This window comes from Cuculus canorus, chromosome 7, assembly GCF_017976375.1.
Source record: "Cuculus canorus isolate bCucCan1 chromosome 7, bCucCan1.pri, whole genome shotgun sequence".
Taxonomy (NCBI): Eukaryota; Metazoa; Chordata; class Aves; order Cuculiformes; family Cuculidae; genus Cuculus; species Cuculus canorus.
Window position 1 is genome coordinate 29,946,351 of NC_071407.1, and position 17,423 is coordinate 29,963,773.

Consider the following 17,423-nt stretch of genomic DNA (forward strand, 5'->3'; position numbering starts at 1 on the left):
GATCCAAAAGGATAATGACTAATACACTGATTATATTTTTGAGAGTTTTTTTTCCCGCATTTTCATGTGTATATATATATCTGCATTTATAAATAAAACATGAGAATGCCATCTTGGCTGTTCCTTTCAGTATCTACCAAGGATTGATCTCCACCAGCTTCAACTGCTCAGGTAAGTCCTTCTGGTTTCCTTCTTACAGGGACAACCTGCTTCTCTCTTGGATTTCAGTCTAAATCACCCTAACTCCCAGAGCTGTTGGGAACTGCAGGAAGACAGCTGTACTCTCACTCTTCTCCCAGCTCCTCCTTCGCTGCCTCTGCTTCCATGTGCAAGATGTGATAAAAATCCATTTCCTTTGGTCACCCTGCACCTGATGGCTGAGATGCATCCCTAGGGCCTGGAGGGAATGTTGCAGGACGGAAGGGACCACAAGCTTCTGCCACTGACCCTACTGCGGGCAGGGACAGCACCGGCTGCTCCAATCCACTGCGTGCTGCTCACGTACTTGGCAGCGGGGTTTGCAGCCATTCCTTGCAAACAAAAAATGAAATTTCTGCTTGGTGAACGAGTTTAGGCCAAGGTCTTCCAAATTACCTGCGTTCTGGAGCAATCACACTGGGCAAATGAACTGCAGCAGCCTCACAGGGGTGCTGTGTCACACTGAAAGGGGCATAGGGTGGTCCCGCACAGGCAGGGCTAGGGCTGCGTTACGTCCTGCCATGGAACTCATGTTTAATCCGATTGTTGGCCTTGACACCTTTTGCACTGAGGGAGAGGGCGGAGGAAGGAAAGCTGGGCACTAATCTGCTCCATCTGCTCTGGAGCAGCTAATTGGATTGTGAGTGCAGAAGGCAAGGCCGCTGGACAGGACACTAGCGGTCACACCAGCCAGGCATAGGGACGTGGAAACCTCCTATTGTGCTGAATAAAGCTGCTCTACTGCAGAGGGCAAGGGTCTCGCTATGCTGCCGAGCCACGCCTCTGGCTAAACCCTTCCTAAGGATGCACCCCATCGCACCGAGGCAGAGCACGGCTGCCCTCCACCTCTAGTGGAGAGGTGGAACTAATACTGCCTAGGAAAAAATCACATACATGACCCCCACAACAAATAACATTTCATCTTTTACAGAAGAGTAGTAACAGCAGAAAGAAGAGATTAAATATTAGTTTTCTTTACCAAAAGTCAATGGAATGCTGCTAGTGCCAGGTTTTATTTAGGTGCATAAGTCAAACGCTCATCTGCCAGTTGCTATATATAAACCTTACTAATATATGTGTTACGGCTGCAACATTTATTCTAAATCAGTGGCTTAATGATTTTGGCCTGCCGCTTTTTAAGGATTCAGCTCAGTGCCTACTTCACTTTAAAAAATAACAGACAATTCAGTTGTGCAGCATTTTGATTAAACTGGTCTGTAGCATAACGCCATGAGAAAGGCAAGGAGGAGAAATATAAAAAAACGTTTAATAAAATAATGGTCAGAAACCTTTATATTTTTTTTCCCTCTGTGAACACTAAGTTTGTAGCTATGGAAACTACTTATGAGGAAGATAAAAAAATGTCAGCAAATACAGTCAGAAAATGATCTGGATATATAAATGTCCTAACAATGATCAAGAACTACAGACACGGGGTAAAAGGAAGGTGTAAATTGAAGATGACAACACTTGTGCATCTGACAACATGTTCTCCTCTGACAAGGCAAATGCATTTTTATTGCCACGGCGCTAAAGTCAATGAATTGAAATGGGAATGAGTTTGACAGTTAATATTGCTTGTGATAAAACCATTATAAAAAGTGTATTTCAACCTTTAAAAAAGTATTTTAAAAGCATATTCTCTGCAATCAGTGAATTGTATGTACATATTAGCCAAGAGAGTCAATATTTTATCAAGGTAGTTTTCAGCCCCTCTCTCGCACACTCTGTTCTTCAGCCATTTACTCTACTAATATGCGCAGTTCTGACGACTTCAATTTTAAGATCCGCATCTGCAAACTCATCTACCAAACTGAGGCGGGTAAGAGTATGCCCGTACAAGTAACGCTCAGCCAAGTCCTTGTGAGCCTTTTAAAGGCTTTCCTGAACTCATTGCAAGCATTTCCAGCTAATACCTTTATCTTATTGCACGTTAGTGTCTTGCAAACGGTGCTGCAACCACCAGGACAGCAGACACTAGCAAGACACGTCTGCTTATTTCAATCAAGTACTGTTGTACAGAAGTTACAATCCCAGTTCGCGATTTTGCCAATGAATGCAGTGCAGATTTTACCTGGAGAAACACACTGGCTGGGACTGGCTCCAAGGACTGGCTATGGTCTGTCAGGTCAATGTGCAAATTAAATCAGATTTTCTCAGTACACTGAGCTTCCTTTGGTGCTGTTTCAGTCTGGATTGTTAACTGAGCTGCCTTACATCTATACACTGTGATTACATGCCACAATATGTAGAGAAAACACAGTGAAGAAAACCTGAAGTTGATTTCTGAACTGTCCTCTATATGGTACACCAGGCAAAGAATAAACCAACAAATGCTCGTGGGATTTATACTGTGTATGAAATATCACCACCAAACTCTCTCTGCTCATAAAAAGTTACAACAATTTCAATGCGATACTCTCAAAATAATGGGCAAATGTCACTATTTTAACCATCCCTGAACAACCGTCAAGGCTCTCGGCTCTTGATTATGCCCTCTGCTCTTTGGGGGTTGCCCACACGAAGAGCTTCAGTCCACAACTGATGTGCAGCAATACCATTTTTATCTGTCACAGGGTGGAAAATACAAGCGGAAAGAATCGCAATCAAGTGTTAAACAGCAAGAGCAGAGCTGAGATAATCACAGTGAAAGGTGTTCCTAGCTGGGCTCTAAGCTGATAAAAGAGAAGGCGAGTCCCCTTCATGGTGGAGAGAACTACTTGCCCAAGGAAGGCAGCTACCCTCAGCCTGGTTTACTCTGCTTAGGAAAAGGTCAGGCTTTTCACCAAATGTTACAGTTAAGTCATTTTGCTCCTCAGTCTTATACCTACCCAACTTGTACGGGGCAGCCCTGTTCCTCATCCCTGTGGGAAGCATCTCCCCTTCTGTGATCATTTGCTTTCTTATCTTCATATGTTAACCAGAGTTTGAAAAAGCATCCAAGACATATTTGCAATGAATCACCGCTCCTCACTGGAGCTCCCCAAGTCCATTATCGCAAACAGAAATCTGGACGGACTCCTCATTTGGGAGAAGTCTAGGCTAGATATAAAAATACAAGACTTCTTATCAGCCAACTGCCAGCTTTAAACATGAAAAACTGGGGAAGAAATATAAATCTAGTAATCTAATAAAAATACTAACAAACACAATAATTCGAAGATGTAACATCTTGCTTGGAGCTCAAGCAATCCAAGCAGTAACCATTAGACATGGTTCTCTCCATTGCTTTTCTGACCTACACTTTTTATTTCCCTGTATTACCACCCACTTCAGCAACAAGACTGGCTACAAACCACCGTGGTAGCAGACTTGCAGCCAACATGGTTTTGTCACTCAGACTGTGCAGAATTTATTTTTTCTGCTTGCCACCAAGGACAACTTGGGGTGTTCACTACCTGTGACATCATGGATGGCCAGGCTGCAGGAGCAGCTGTGTCCGAGGACATTTCCCCTCGGGAAAGCCATTTCCAACAGTATCATGGACACAGTCTTGATGACGCAGAGAGCGGCAGCTTTGCCTGAGCTGTGGTTGGGGAGTTCCCAGGATGGGAAGCTGGCTCAGCTCCAGAGATGTCGCTCTCAGCTCCTACATTCTATTCACTCCTGCTGCCATAGGAATAGGTTTAGGGTGCTCCTTCATCACCTTCTCTTCATACAACCCTATAATTCCCAGGAAGGGCAATTCATCTAACTTTGTTTTAATAAGTATTTTATGAAATACAAGGAAGTTGCAGCAATAAATTTTGTTGATGATTTTCCTTCACCTCACCGTACAAACTAAGGGGTCCATAAGCAAGCAGGACATGTGTACACCCCTGCCTAGAAAAGGTAACTCTACCATCTGAAATATCAGGCAGGAGAAGACACCTTCCTCCTGCCAGTCCACTGCCCAGACTCCAAAGTAAACAGTAGCTGTACAGAATCAACATAGAGTCAAAGCTCAGCACAAAATCACAAATGGGGTTTCTAGAAACAACTCATTGTAGAAAGACTAGAATACATAGTCCAACAAGCCTTAAAAAATAAACAGAACGATTTATATTAACCCCTTACATATGTAACAAGCTTCAAAACATCACTAGATTATAACATACATTTTAAACCTCTCAGCTGAGAAGACATTAACCTATACCAACAGAAAATATTTGCAGCCACTTAGAGACGGAGTTTAATACTGAACGTGCTTCCACCTTACAACTCAAGTATCCAAAGCTATAGCCAGATGAAGGCTTGTCACTCCTCAAAATGCATCCTGTCTCTTCCTGCTGGCAAATACAGTTTTCCTGGATTTAGTCAAGTTTCTGTCATCCACTCAATGTTTTAAAAACATCTTAACGTATTTGTAATATTTGCTTATCACCTCGCGTGTAAGTGTGAACACTCTTTAGCAATGGTGCTCCTTAAAGAGTAATTCCTCAACATAGCTCAAACATATACAAACCGCCACGCCTTCCATTTTTAATCATATCCTTTCATTTGCCACGTGTCTTACCTTGGCTTCTACTTTTAAAATATAGCTTAACAGGAAGAAAACCTCTCAGGTTATTTGCAAAATAAAAAAGGGAAATAAATAAAAATGAAGACAATTTTACAGGTCCTACTTCAGCTAAACCTTTCAGGGACTTCAATGAGAAGATAATCTTTCTGTGATTATGGCCAAACCCTCTCGTTGCTTAGCAACACATAATTAAGGAATATGTTTTCAGATCCGCTTTGCAAGCTGGCCATTATCAGATGAAATTACTGGAGCAACAAATGTCATCCTCATGCAAATGAGTTGGTCGTGGTCGTAAGCAAAAAGAAAAAAAAAAAAAGGAGGACTGAGTAGCAAGAAAGAGCTCAGCAACACAGAAATGCTGCCGGCTTCTTCTTGTTGCACACTGGTAATTCTTTTAAAGGGAAGGGATAATATCTGTATTTTTAAAGACCAGGGTTTGCAGTTTATATATGAGACACACAGAAGGAAGGGTCCATTTCTCCTAGCAGAGGAGATTGCTCCCAATGCATATGCTCTGGCAGTCTGTCACCCCGGGATTTTCATGGCATTGGTACTGACCGGCTCAATCAGACGTATCGCAAATTAATGAACATATTTATGTTCCCCGCATTAAGCCAGTTTGTCTTTTTTTTCAGGCATTGGGAAATATTTTACTCAAAAACGTTGCCCAGATATACTACTTTGTGTCTGATCCATGTCAACACAGAACGTGTTGCCTAATATTTAAGCATTTTTTAAACATCAGTACATTACACCAGCTACATAAAGGATGCATAACCATGAAAGAAACAACATCTACTTTCTAGCCATGTAATTATGGTAAGCCAGGGAAAGGGGTGTGCCAAGCGTCTGCATTTTGACAACTTTATCATTTCCACTCCCCAAATAATTCTTTATTTAGATTCCTGTGAAATGGCATCACCAGTTTGGCACCATCCCTATGCCTATAAATGGTATCCTTTTATTAAAGCTTTGTGCATGTACGCTGGTATGGCGCATTGTTTGAGACTTGCTTGCATGGGAGTTCAGCTGAACTGCACAGGGAGAAAATTCTCTGCTCACAGAGCCACTACCAGAAAAAAACATTTCAGGGAATTTCTTTCTCCATTTCTTTATCAAGTCAAGCCACAAATGAACAGATTTGCCACATTTCCTTATACTTAGCTGTGTGGCTTTGGGGGTTAGTTTTGTTAGGCTCCCAGCATTCTCATCACTGTACGTCTCTGAAACGGAGGAGTGGAGCCTGCTCAGCTTATCCAGCTTCACATCTGAGCATCCAGGGGCTTGAGCACTTCTAGGAGGGGAAGGGAAGATGAGGAGCCACCATTCATTTTTATTATTCTAGTGCTTAATGACAGGCTTTTAGTTTTAAGCACAGACCTATTACTTTAACAGCTATACCACTTCATTTACAGGCATCTCTAGAAGGAAATCAAGGGGTTCATTTTGTATGCCTGATAAAACAGCAAATTAATAATAAGAAGAAAAGACTTAGGTAATGGCCAAAGGTAAGTCGATTCTCGAGTAACACCATTAGCTACCTGATGAATTTAGTCAAAACAATGCTAACCATTTTCTCGGAGGAACACATTTGTGCCTGATAACAGCAGTAAAGAGTCAATCTGCAGCAAACCTTGTAGTTGTAATTGCTCAGCCAGCACAGTATCTAATCTCCCGTTCTCTACAAACAACAGGAATGGTAAGATCAACCCTGGAAGCACTATCCAAGATACTGATCACTTTTAACTGAAGTTGGCTAAACAAATAAAATACTTGAAATGTAACCGCAGAGTGAGAACCAGCACCTTTAGCTCCGCATGGCCAGCGCGGCCCTATACAAAAATCCATTCACCTCCTTTTCTAAACAGGAAAGTGTCTACTATTTAGACATGAAACGTCAATATATTTGACTGTGTTTTTTTGTGTGTGTGTGGGTGTAAAGTAAGCAACAACAAAGCAGTTCTAAATTACTGTATGGGCTAAGACACTTTGGAAATTACTTGGTTCAGGTGATGCCATGGTGGAGACGATGACAGGGGGCCCTGTGCGCCTGCTGAGCTTCGGGTATGGGGAGAGCTGGGCAGGAAAACTGGGTCCAGTAGGTGCCAGGCTGCCGTCTCCCGGTGCTCCCGGCCGGCGGAGGAGCTGTGGGCTGCCATGTGGGCTGGGTGCCGGCGACGCTGCCGTTGTCCGCTCCCTCTTCATAAGCTCCATGGGGACAGTGTAGGTGGTGGAGTAGGCTGTTTTGGGGCTGGTGTGAGGGTTGGTCGTGGTCATGGGCATGCCAACTGGAGTGGAGTAGGCAGAGGCTGGACGCGGGTGCGTGTTGCAAGGCAGGGGGGTGTTGTATCCAGAACCAGGGAGGAAGTGTGGTCCCTGAGGAGCCACCACGGAGGCAGGGTAGGCAGTGGTCTCCAACAGATGCTGAGTTGGAGCACTGGATGGCCGGCGATGCATCTCCCCTGCCCTTGGGGAGACCGGCTGCAGCGGAGGTGGGGGCTGTGGGGCAGCCGGGCCATCTGCAGTGGGTCCTGAGCCGAGGGATATCCCATAGTCGCTCGGCAGCTCGCTGCGGTGGCTGAAGCTGTTGGAGCGAGTGCGGGGGCGTAGTGCTCCGCTGCTCCGCTGCTGCCTCTGCAGCTGCATTTCTGCCTTGTAGTTGTGGGCGATGCGGGACAGCACACGCGCCTGCCCCAGGTTTGGAGCCACAGACTTGATGTCGTTCTCCTCCATCATAGCCAGTAGGTTTGGGGAGTCAAAGCCCTGCTGCATCAGGGCGGCAAAGGTGCTTTCTGAGACACCCTCCGCGCGCAGCAGCGCCACGAACTCAGGGTCGAAGCTCCTCTTTCCCTCCACTCCAGGGAAAGCGGGGGGCACCGGCGGGTGGGAAGGGGTCACCACTGCTGCCTCGTAGCTGTCATAGGGGCCCTTGGCACCACTGCTCTCCCGTCCTGGCCCATAGCCGCTGCCAGCGCTGCCAATGGGATCCACCACCAGGCAGGTGGGGGCTGCCTGCCTGCCCCCCGTCGGCTCAGGGGGTCGCTCCGCGCCATCGCTGTACGCCTGCCTGCCGGGGAAGGTGGGCGGCTCTGCTGCGTACCGTGGGGCAGTGGGCTCCACACCGTACCGTGGCATGGAGACATCTCTGCCACGCATCCGCTGCCCGTCCAAAGCCAACTTGGGGTCCCGGTAGAGGCGAGCAGCCTCTGGCACGGTGGGTGAGCGCCCAGGGGCTTGGTCCCAGGACAGCCGGCTACCGGGAGCCCCATAGCTTGCCGGTGACCTGCCCACCACATGGTCGCGGTAGTAGCGAGGGTCCTTGGGCGATCTAGCTGACAGAGACGGGTCGCTGTAGTAATCCTGGGGTGGCAGGGAGCCCCGTCCCGCCATGGCTGCCTGCCGGTCGTAGTAGGTGAAATCAGGGACTGAGCCTTTCCTGAGGGGTGCTGGAGGGAAGGTGGCATCCTGGTACGGGTACGCCTCTTGCTTCAGCTCTGCGCCGCCCTGCAAGATGATATCGTTCGCTCGCTGTGGCTCATACCAGCCGCCCTCACCTCCATAGGTCAGGGAGCTCCTCCGACCCGGTGGCCTCTGGTACTCGAAGGCGTTCTCGCTCTCCCAGTTGCCTTCGTACCAGCCGGCAGCATCCCAGCTTTGCGAACGACCTATGTTGGGGTGCTTGCTGGGGATAGGCATCACTACAAGGCCGCTTGCTCCCGCCGAAATGGAGAAGAGGAGGCGCCTTCCTTCTCAGCGCTTCTCTGATGTGCATCAAAACCAGATCGTGCTCTGCCTGAGCCCTCCTGGGACTTCAGAAAGCACCGACCGATGGTTTCAACTTTCAAATTGTTGCCTGAATTATTAATTCTTCGAAACCTTAGCAGGCAAAAAGCATGCAGTGGCCGCCGCCACCCGCTCTCGCTCCAGGTCAGCGGACGGAGAGACCCTTCCTGCGCTTTGCAGCCGCAGAAGAGGGCGGCCGCGCTCAGCCCAGATGCTTTATCCTCTGCCGCTGGGGACGGCGTGCACACATGGACAACTGGCCGAACAGTGCGTGGGGATTAGGAGCTAAATAAAACCACTAAAGCCCTCGCTCCATGTGACATCATTTTAGCCCGATGAAATCTCCTGCACCGACCCAGCCAGCAGCCTCAATGCAATTTCTCCCCAGGGAAAGGCTTGGTGGGGGGTTTTTTTTTGGGTTTTTTTTTTTTTTCATGTTGGTTTTCTAACAAGCGTTTCATCTGTTTCGGTTGTCTCCCTCCTCATTAGCTCAGGGTTCCCATCCACACCAGCACCCACCAGGAACTGGCAGTGAGATAACGGAAGGGGCACGCACCCGCTTGTCCCCACACAGGCACATGTAAAAATAAAAAAGAAAGCTTCAGTGTCAGCTCAATCTTAATCCACCCTGATGAAATGCTAATCCACTGCACACAGCTAAGGACAAATTAAATGGGAGCAAGCAGGCGGGCCTAAAAAAAGGCCAATGCAAGGTACTCAAGAATACAAGAGTGATTATAAATTAGTTAGGTATCTGTTTAGCACTCTATGAATATTGTAATTCGCTTTGGAAATTACATTTTTTGTTGTAGTTTCAAATTAGCCATACTAACTAGGCTCCTAAAGGCTTCTTTACATTATTACCATAATACGCAAATCCTTTCATCATCCCAGGACAGAAAATTGTGGAGGTGTAATCTGGAATGTATAATTTCAAGACCCTAACAGAGGTCACAGCAAAGGAGGGAAGGATCAAAGGATCTAAAGCCTGGTTTTACAAAGCAAAAAGGAACAGTAGACTTTTGCCTAGTATGTCCAGCCTCCTTTGGAAAAACTACATGCTTAGGAGATGGGAAAACACTCAGAAACATCAGACAAAACTCAATTTGTGTCTAGCGATATTTCAATATTCATACGGATTAATCTTTTTTACACTTAGAGGAGGCAAAAAGATTTAGATGGACTCACACCACAGAAACTGTTATTTGGGAACATAATAAAAATTTCCACACATGGTCACTTTTTTCAAAGGAGATATTAAAATGGCTCCCCAAAACACATATCCAAATTATCACATGCTGCTCATGCTCAAATATTCGTTTTCAAAGAAGAACAGGTCAACCGTTACTTATTTTGCTAACCACTGCAAGTGAAGCAGCATTTTCCTTTCCTTAATTAAAAAAAAAAAAAAATCAGAAGGAAATGATTTTGCCTTTCTCTGCTGCGATCACAAGTTCCTTCACTTCCAACACATGCCATCCAGGACAGACCAAGTCAAAGGCTTTAAGAGTCACCTTTCCTGGTCTGTTTGCAAGATGGCTTGCACATTTTTGCTGGCTAATCCACAATAAATGTTTAGTACACTCGCCATCACATGATAGACGACTGTGCTATTATGATAGCTAAATCACTAATACAGTCTAATGCTTATACTTGCCTATCATACTAATACCTCTGGGCTATATTTCTGACCCAAATACTGACAGGATCTTTGAGTAATCCCTAAATTTCTTTATTGCAGTAAATACTATAAATCCTCTTCAAACATTCTCTCCTCCAATTCCGTCCCCAAGAACCACAGTCTTTAAAATTACGTCGGGTATTACACAGACATGCAAAAGCATGGGCCCCAAAAGATTATTTATGCAATTCTCAGAGAATATCTGATTGGCATCATATTGAATTAACTAACAAACTTAAGGCACATTGGAAAATTTCTTCTTTTGTGCGAGTCAAAATGGGAAGACACATTTGTGGCTTATAAATAAAGCAGAGAACATTTTAACAAACAAAAACATTTTATTACAACAACATTTTGCTAAAGAATAAAATGTATTCCCAACTGGATACAGTGAGATCTGTGCCATTTGTTTGTTCTGGAACAACAGAAGAAAGCTACCAAAAATGTATACAAAAGAATAATAAAATTCTGGTCTACAGATCAAGGGCATCTTCCACCATCGTCTTCAAAGGAATCACTAATGAACACAAACACCATGTAAAGCCCTGGATGACAATGGAAAAACCCATGCCAAAGAGAAAATAAATTTAAAAAACGCTGACCTTGAACCACTGCAAGGGAAGTCAGAGGGGAGCTTGGAGCAATTACTACCTCCAAAAAAACCAAAAGCTTTCATAAACCCTCGGGTTGCACGATGGACACATAAAAGAGATCTTGTCTAAATACTCAGATCTGTAACTGGTAGCTGTGCCCTGCCCAGCTCCGGTGCACCACTGGGAGACAGCAGGATCAGAAGACTCATCTCCAAACATCCTTTAGCCCACACACAGGAGCATCCACACGCCTGGGCTCCAAAAACCACTCACATGCCACTGCACCAGCCTGCCCTTGCACAGGCGCAACATTGCAGCCCTTGGGCAGAAAGACATGGTTGTCTCAAACCTGCTTTGCAGGAGCCAGGAAACCTTAACTTCAGACCTCCTGCTTGGGAACATTCATGCATATGGATGATTTATCCCATACGTGTTGACCTCAATGGAACAAATTATCTATTCCTGTGCTCCAAACTAAGCACAGGTAAATGCACGCAGGACCAGGGGCTGAAGGACTTGTAGTTCTCTCAGCAGCCATGGGGCAGATGTCCTTTTTGAGGGCTCTGCTGGCCCCTCGCCTTGCTGACCAAGAGCTGCTGCTAGCCTTGCAGCTAGCAGGGAAGATATGCCCAGGAGCCATGGAGCTGGGCGGCCTCTCATGCCACCATGGCAGCAAAGGAAATGTTACACCCCCAGCAAATCAAGAAATGAATAAGAAATGATTGGAATGAAATATTTATGGATGGGCAGTAAGGGTCTATTATTTCTCCCTTTTCGGTACGCTTGAAAGCAGTGCGTATGCAAATTGCCTTAACTCGCAGCTACTGCTGAATTCGGACCCAGGCAGCAATAGCCAAGAGATGATGTGGAGGCACTGGGGCACAACCCAATGCAATGATTGCTGAGGTCAACTGTACGAGCTTTAACAAGGCCAAGTGATTGGTCTGGCATTTCAGTCCTAACAACACTATGCAATGCTACAGGCTTGGGGAAGAGTGGCTGGAAAGCCGACCAGCGGAAAGGGACCTGGGCATGTTGGTCAACAGCCATCTTAACATGAGCCAGCAGTGTGCCCAGGTGGTGAAGAAGGCCAATAGCATCCTGGCTGGTATCAGAAACGGTGTGACCAGCAGGAGTAGGAAAGAGATCATCCCCCTGTACTCAGCACTGGTGAGGCTGCACCTCGATACTGTGTTCAGTTCTGGGCCCTCGCTGCAAGAAAGATTGAGGGGCTGGAGCATGTCCAGAGAAGGGCAACAAAGCCGGTGAACGGTCTGGAGAACAAGTCTTATGAGGAGTGGCTGAGGGAACTGAGGCTGTTTAGTCTGGAGAAAAGGAGTCTGAGGGGAGACCTCATCGCTCTCTACAACTACCTGAAAGGAGCTCGTAGTGAGGCGGTTGTTGGTCTCTTCTCCCAAGTAACAAGTGATAGAATGAGAAGAAATGGCCTCGAGTTGCACCAGGGGAGGTTTAGATTGGATACTACGAAATTATTACGAAATTGGAGATTATGATATTACTGAAAGAATGGTGAAGCACTGGAAACAGCTGCTTAGGAAAGCCTGTTTTACACATAAGAAATATAAGCAATCAGGAGGCTAAATCTGCAACACAACTGTGTAAACAATATTTTCTGGTGTCTGTAGCACTAACTCAGGGGAGGTTGGATGTGAAATTTCATTCACATTGATTTAAAACACATCATTTCAAATTTTCAAGGCAAAATACAGAAATGCAGAAAATGCAGAAAATACTGTGTGCAGCAACACAGTACAGATCAGTTTTATTTATTGTTTTAAAATACCTTTCAATTCAATTTCAAGTTTAAATCTTGTTTCTATTGGAAAAATTATTTTAAATGTTACAAAAGATGTTTTCTCCCAAATTATTTCCTTCTAAGACAGAGCAGAACGGAAACAACATACTGAATATGTCAAATATAACTTCTGGCGAAAATGGTAAGGTGCTTCAATATTGCAAAGGCTATTTCTCTTCTAAAGGCAAAGGAATCTGGTCTAGCCTGATCTAGCGGGACATGTCTCTGCCCATGGCAAGGGGGTTGGAACTAGATGATCTTTAAGGTCCCTTCCAACTCAAACTATTCTATGATTCTACGAATCCTACCCCTGGTAGTGAAAAACCTGCTGAAGAACAAATACGTCTTGTGTTAATGGGCAGAGCAGGTATGAGGTCATTCAGCCTTTATGCTTCACTCCGCCACTGTGAGAGAGTAAATTGCCTAATTTCTTATTTGCAGATTCCCTTTCCATCAAGAGGGATATAATACCATACACCTATCACATTCAGATGGTGTTAAGATTAATCATTGTTTGTCGTATGTTTTCATGTGGCATAGTACAAAGCTACCAGTAGGATAAATGCTTCTATTCTCACTGCCTGGGCTTTCAAGGACTACATAACTGTGCCTAATGACCCCCAAAGCTTGGGAAGGCTTTTCTGAACATCATCCTCCTACGTTCAGCTTACAGGATGCCCAGGAAGCAGAAATGACTTGGTGCTAAACTATACTGTGGCATACAATGGATGCTATGGAGAGGAAAAGGAATAGCACACACTATGAATGATGCAAATACGCGCATGTACGCACAAGCAGGAAAAAAAAAGAAAATCAGAGAAAAAAAGCAGGAAGAAAATGTTTCAAATCCTTGGAAATTACTGCATTTGCCAGAACTTGGCTCTGCAAAAATCTCTCTCACAGTGGCAATAAGCACTCTGCCTAGATGGACCTTCTAACAGCCTCCCGAAATTAGAGGAGTACAAAGAGAAAATTAGCAGGATTGTGCTCGAATCATTTTCGATAATCAAAGGAACAGAACAGCATCTGAAAGCACTCAGCACTTGAAGCCATGCCACATGCTTTTACCAATTTCCAAACCAAAAGCTTTGTAACTTCAACAAAACACTCTCAAATACCAACTTGGTGTGTTACAACAAAACACTCTCAAGATTAGCCGATTATTAAACAATCACCGCCTCCCGTAACTCTGCATTTTGATGACTTTAAAGCAAAAAAACCAAAAGCTTACGTCCATCTGTAACTCAGCCCCTGGTGCTGGGATAGCAATGTGCTGCAAGCCTTGGCTCACATGCGTTACAAGCCACAGGAATGCACTAGCACACGCTGCCTCTGAACGTTACGCGCAAACTGAAATGTGTAACTGGGTCCAATTGCTGTTCCCACCAGCTACACACAAATGGGTCGATGCATATGGAAAATAGAAGGTCAATATTGTACCTAAACAAATGTGGAGGCACAGCAAAGGAGCCTTCGTCCTATGCCAAGTAAAGCAGATGTTTACTCTCCAAACTGATGACATGGTATTGTAGTGCCGATCTGAGTAATTTCCCCCAAAACCCCCAGAACCCCCCACATGGATGTGATGAGAGAGGAAGTGAAGCTTCTTCCACTCACACCAGCTGGCGTAGTGCTGAGAAGGTGCACAGAGGCATTTCATGTAATGGAACTACAGCGACTTTTTACTTTATCACTGCAGACCTGACCACTTGCCTTCCTGCTGCTTTTCCACGCCTATGTCTGCTCAGAAAGAATTTGTTGTAGGAGTCAGGCTCCTTCCCACCTTCCTGGCCAGCCAGCACTGTATCTCAAGTCATTGCCACATCCCAATGACTCTCTGGCTGGAGGCATTTCACCCGTCTTTCATTGAAGAGAATCTACCTCCAATACCTTTTATTCATTGCAGAGTAAAGTATGTGCAGAAGCGCCCCCGTGAGCATGTGGCAACTTAGCACCTCATGTTATCCTGCTCCTCAGCAAAGCTCTGGTGATTTGCCGTCCAAGATGAAAATCAAATGGCAGGTAACAAATACAGGAAGCTAGCAATACACTCACAGTTAAAAACAAGTGGCCCAACTGTAAAACCACTGAGCCATCGGAAGCAGCCTTCAATCAGAAATGATTTTGCCTTCAATATGGGGAAATTCCAAAAACAGTTAGCAAGAAGAACATTATCACATTCCTGCATCAACAAAGGGATAATAAAAATATCAAATGTATCGCTACACCACAAAACTACACACTTTCAAGGACCACAAAACAAAAATCAATCAGGACACTGAAAGGCAGTCTAAAAGCCAGTAGACAAAGTTCATTTGGCGTACCCCTCAACTACTGGCAAAGATCTAATCTATGAATACTCTTAAAAATAATCCTCTAGAAATCACATCAAGCACCTTGTCTCCAAAACTGGGCATTAGACCTTGAGGTCAAATCTCATCATTTTTAATAAGAAATCAGAATCAAGATTTAATAGCACATGTAATGAAAAGCATGGGAATTATATCTGTCCTAGAAAGCAGTAGAGAAATCCATTGTTAAATGAATATATATTGTAATTCTGAACTCTGCCATGCATGCCTGGGCTTTGCATAAAAAATAATTAATTACTAGATTGTAACAAAGTCCTGAGGAAATAAACAGTCGGGGGTTCAGGGTGTCTCTCTGCCTTACTTCCCCTGATGATGCCAAGAGCTTGAAAAACATACCTCCCTTGCAGACCCAAGGCAGATAAAACCCAAAACCAAACAGGAGGAAATATTACTTCAGCTAAAAAATATTTATGCATTGCTTTTTTAAAAGATTGTATTTTCTATTATTGCACTGCAATAAGCAACTCAAAGTATCAAATGCAGACGGATCACAGCTGTAGGTATCATAGAATCATACAATCGCTTGGTTGGAAAAGACCTTTGAGATCATTAAGCCCAACCATACCTGTCCGCTACTAAATCATATCCCTAAGCACTTCATCTACCCGTCTTTTAAGTACCGACAGGGACTCCGCCACCTCCCTGGGCAGCCTGTGACCAATAACCCTTTTGGTGAAGAACTTTTTCCTGATGTCTAATCTGAATCTCCCCCGGTGCAACTTGAGGCTATTCCCTCTCGTCCTACAGCCTGTCACTTGGGAGAAGAGACCAACACTCATCTCTCTGCAACCTCCTTTCAGGTAGCTGCAGACACAGTATGTCTTACTGTGGTCCCTCACCGTCCATAGGGCTGGCTACTACCCTGGTGGGAATGACACCAACACCAAAGCTGCCTGTCCTGCGACCCTTGTGTAAGTTCATTTGCTGATTCAATCAAGTATCTGTAATCAGCAGCAGGGAAGGACACAGTTTTCTCTGAAAAACGGAGGTCAGTCTATAGTTATATGCTATTTTGTGAACTGAAGCTGTTTATTAGTAAGTTTTGAGGTGCTAGATGGCAGCAGAATGGTTTTAAAAAAAGCTTAGAGACAGTCAAAAAAAAGGACAAAACAAATTAATAGTATTAAGCTAATGGGCTATATAAAAGTGTCAGTAAGAAATGTTTAATACTGTTTAATTTTAAGAGAAAACTTCATCTTTGAAGAAAGCTCTCAGATATAAAAAACATAATGAAAACCTTCACTGTTTTGGCACTTCAATCCATTACATCTGTTTGTGGATACCAAAAAATATAAAAGAAAAGTTGTGTAATGTGTTTCTCTGCAGCTTTATTTTGGTATAGCCAGATGTCCTACTCCTGTCAAAATATTTACTAGTAAATATTCAATGTAGTCAGAATCAAACCTAGAAGTCTGCTCTGGATCCAAGCGTTATCACTCCTTCAAGGAGTCCAGCTTGGGAGCTAGATTTAAGTCTTTTTTCCTGGTATTTTGAAGGCAAATCCATCCTGTTCTCATCTGTCCCCGAGGACTGATCATTCCCATCACATATTTGGAAGAAGTAAAGCAGCCAACTTCCACCCTCTGGATGCTGGAGGCAGCTTCGGCAGTACTCCCAAATTCCAGAGCTTGGGAATAGGCGTCAGGGCAACCCTGCAACCAAATCTGTTCCAATAATGCCTTAATGTGGTTTCTTGTTGCATATTCTGGAGATATTATCATTTTTTCTGAGTAATCTTTAAGTGCAGGGGAGGATTTGGAGTAAGGAGAAAAAAAACTCAGCTATGATGACAACATGTCAATCCCTAAAACAGTTAATTTAAATAGGAAATCTGGTAAGGATGACAATTAAGTTGATGGCATTGAAGTCATCAGCTGTAATTGCTTCTTAATTAATGACGTGAAGTTATAAAGCGTCTTACATGGAACTTTCTCTTAAGGCTGGGGAAGCTGGAAAAATTGAAGGTAGAATTAAGAGTTAAACGTGTTTTAAGTTACCATAAACACAGGCTTAAAAGCAAGGAGAACACAAGGAAAGTATGTTTTCCTATTTCTGCACATATAGCTCTCAAGTCTTAAGGAAAGAGGAACTCACCTCCTTGCAATAGCTTGATCTACATATATATTACAAAAAAATGCATTCCAAATTAATGAAATTTTTGTCTGTAAATGTGTCTTACTCTTCACCAGATGCCTGGGGGATTTTGCATATCTGGCTCAAGTCCTACATCTTGTCATGTATATCCCCCTATGCCACATCACAGGAGAAGGGCTGCTCATAAGTCAAGGGAAAGAAAACATCTACACAGAACTGGAAGATAGTTGAGCAGCCTATGCCTCTGTGCCATAAGGACAACAGCATACCTGTTGATGAAAGCTACACAGCACCTCTGTCACAAAGCAGATGGCCACTTACAGAGAGCTCTTGATTCAGCACAGCAAAAAAGTTGAAAAACTTGGAATAAGGTCAGTAAGCTTGA

The 17,423-nt window shown here is 44.4% G+C and overlaps 1 protein-coding gene across 4 annotated transcripts in view; it reads right to left on the minus strand.

Annotated features, from left to right (window-relative positions):
- Window positions 1-17,423, minus strand: part of CTBP2 (C-terminal binding protein 2) — a 142,834-nt gene that overhangs the window by 38,529 nt on the left and 86,882 nt on the right. Inside the window, exon 1 of one of the 4 annotated variants that reach the window (XM_054070914.1) lies at window positions 6,700-8,715. The exons of 2 other annotated variants lie outside the window; for them this stretch is intronic. In XM_054070914.1, coding sequence (XP_053926889.1) covers window positions 6,700-8,395 — 1,696 coding nt within the window. In that variant the 5' untranslated portion in view covers window positions 8,396-8,715. Of the gene's footprint in view, window positions 1-4,693; window positions 4,719-6,699; window positions 8,716-17,423 lie in introns of those variants that run through there. One more of the 4 variants, XM_054070920.1, reaches the window with a different exon arrangement.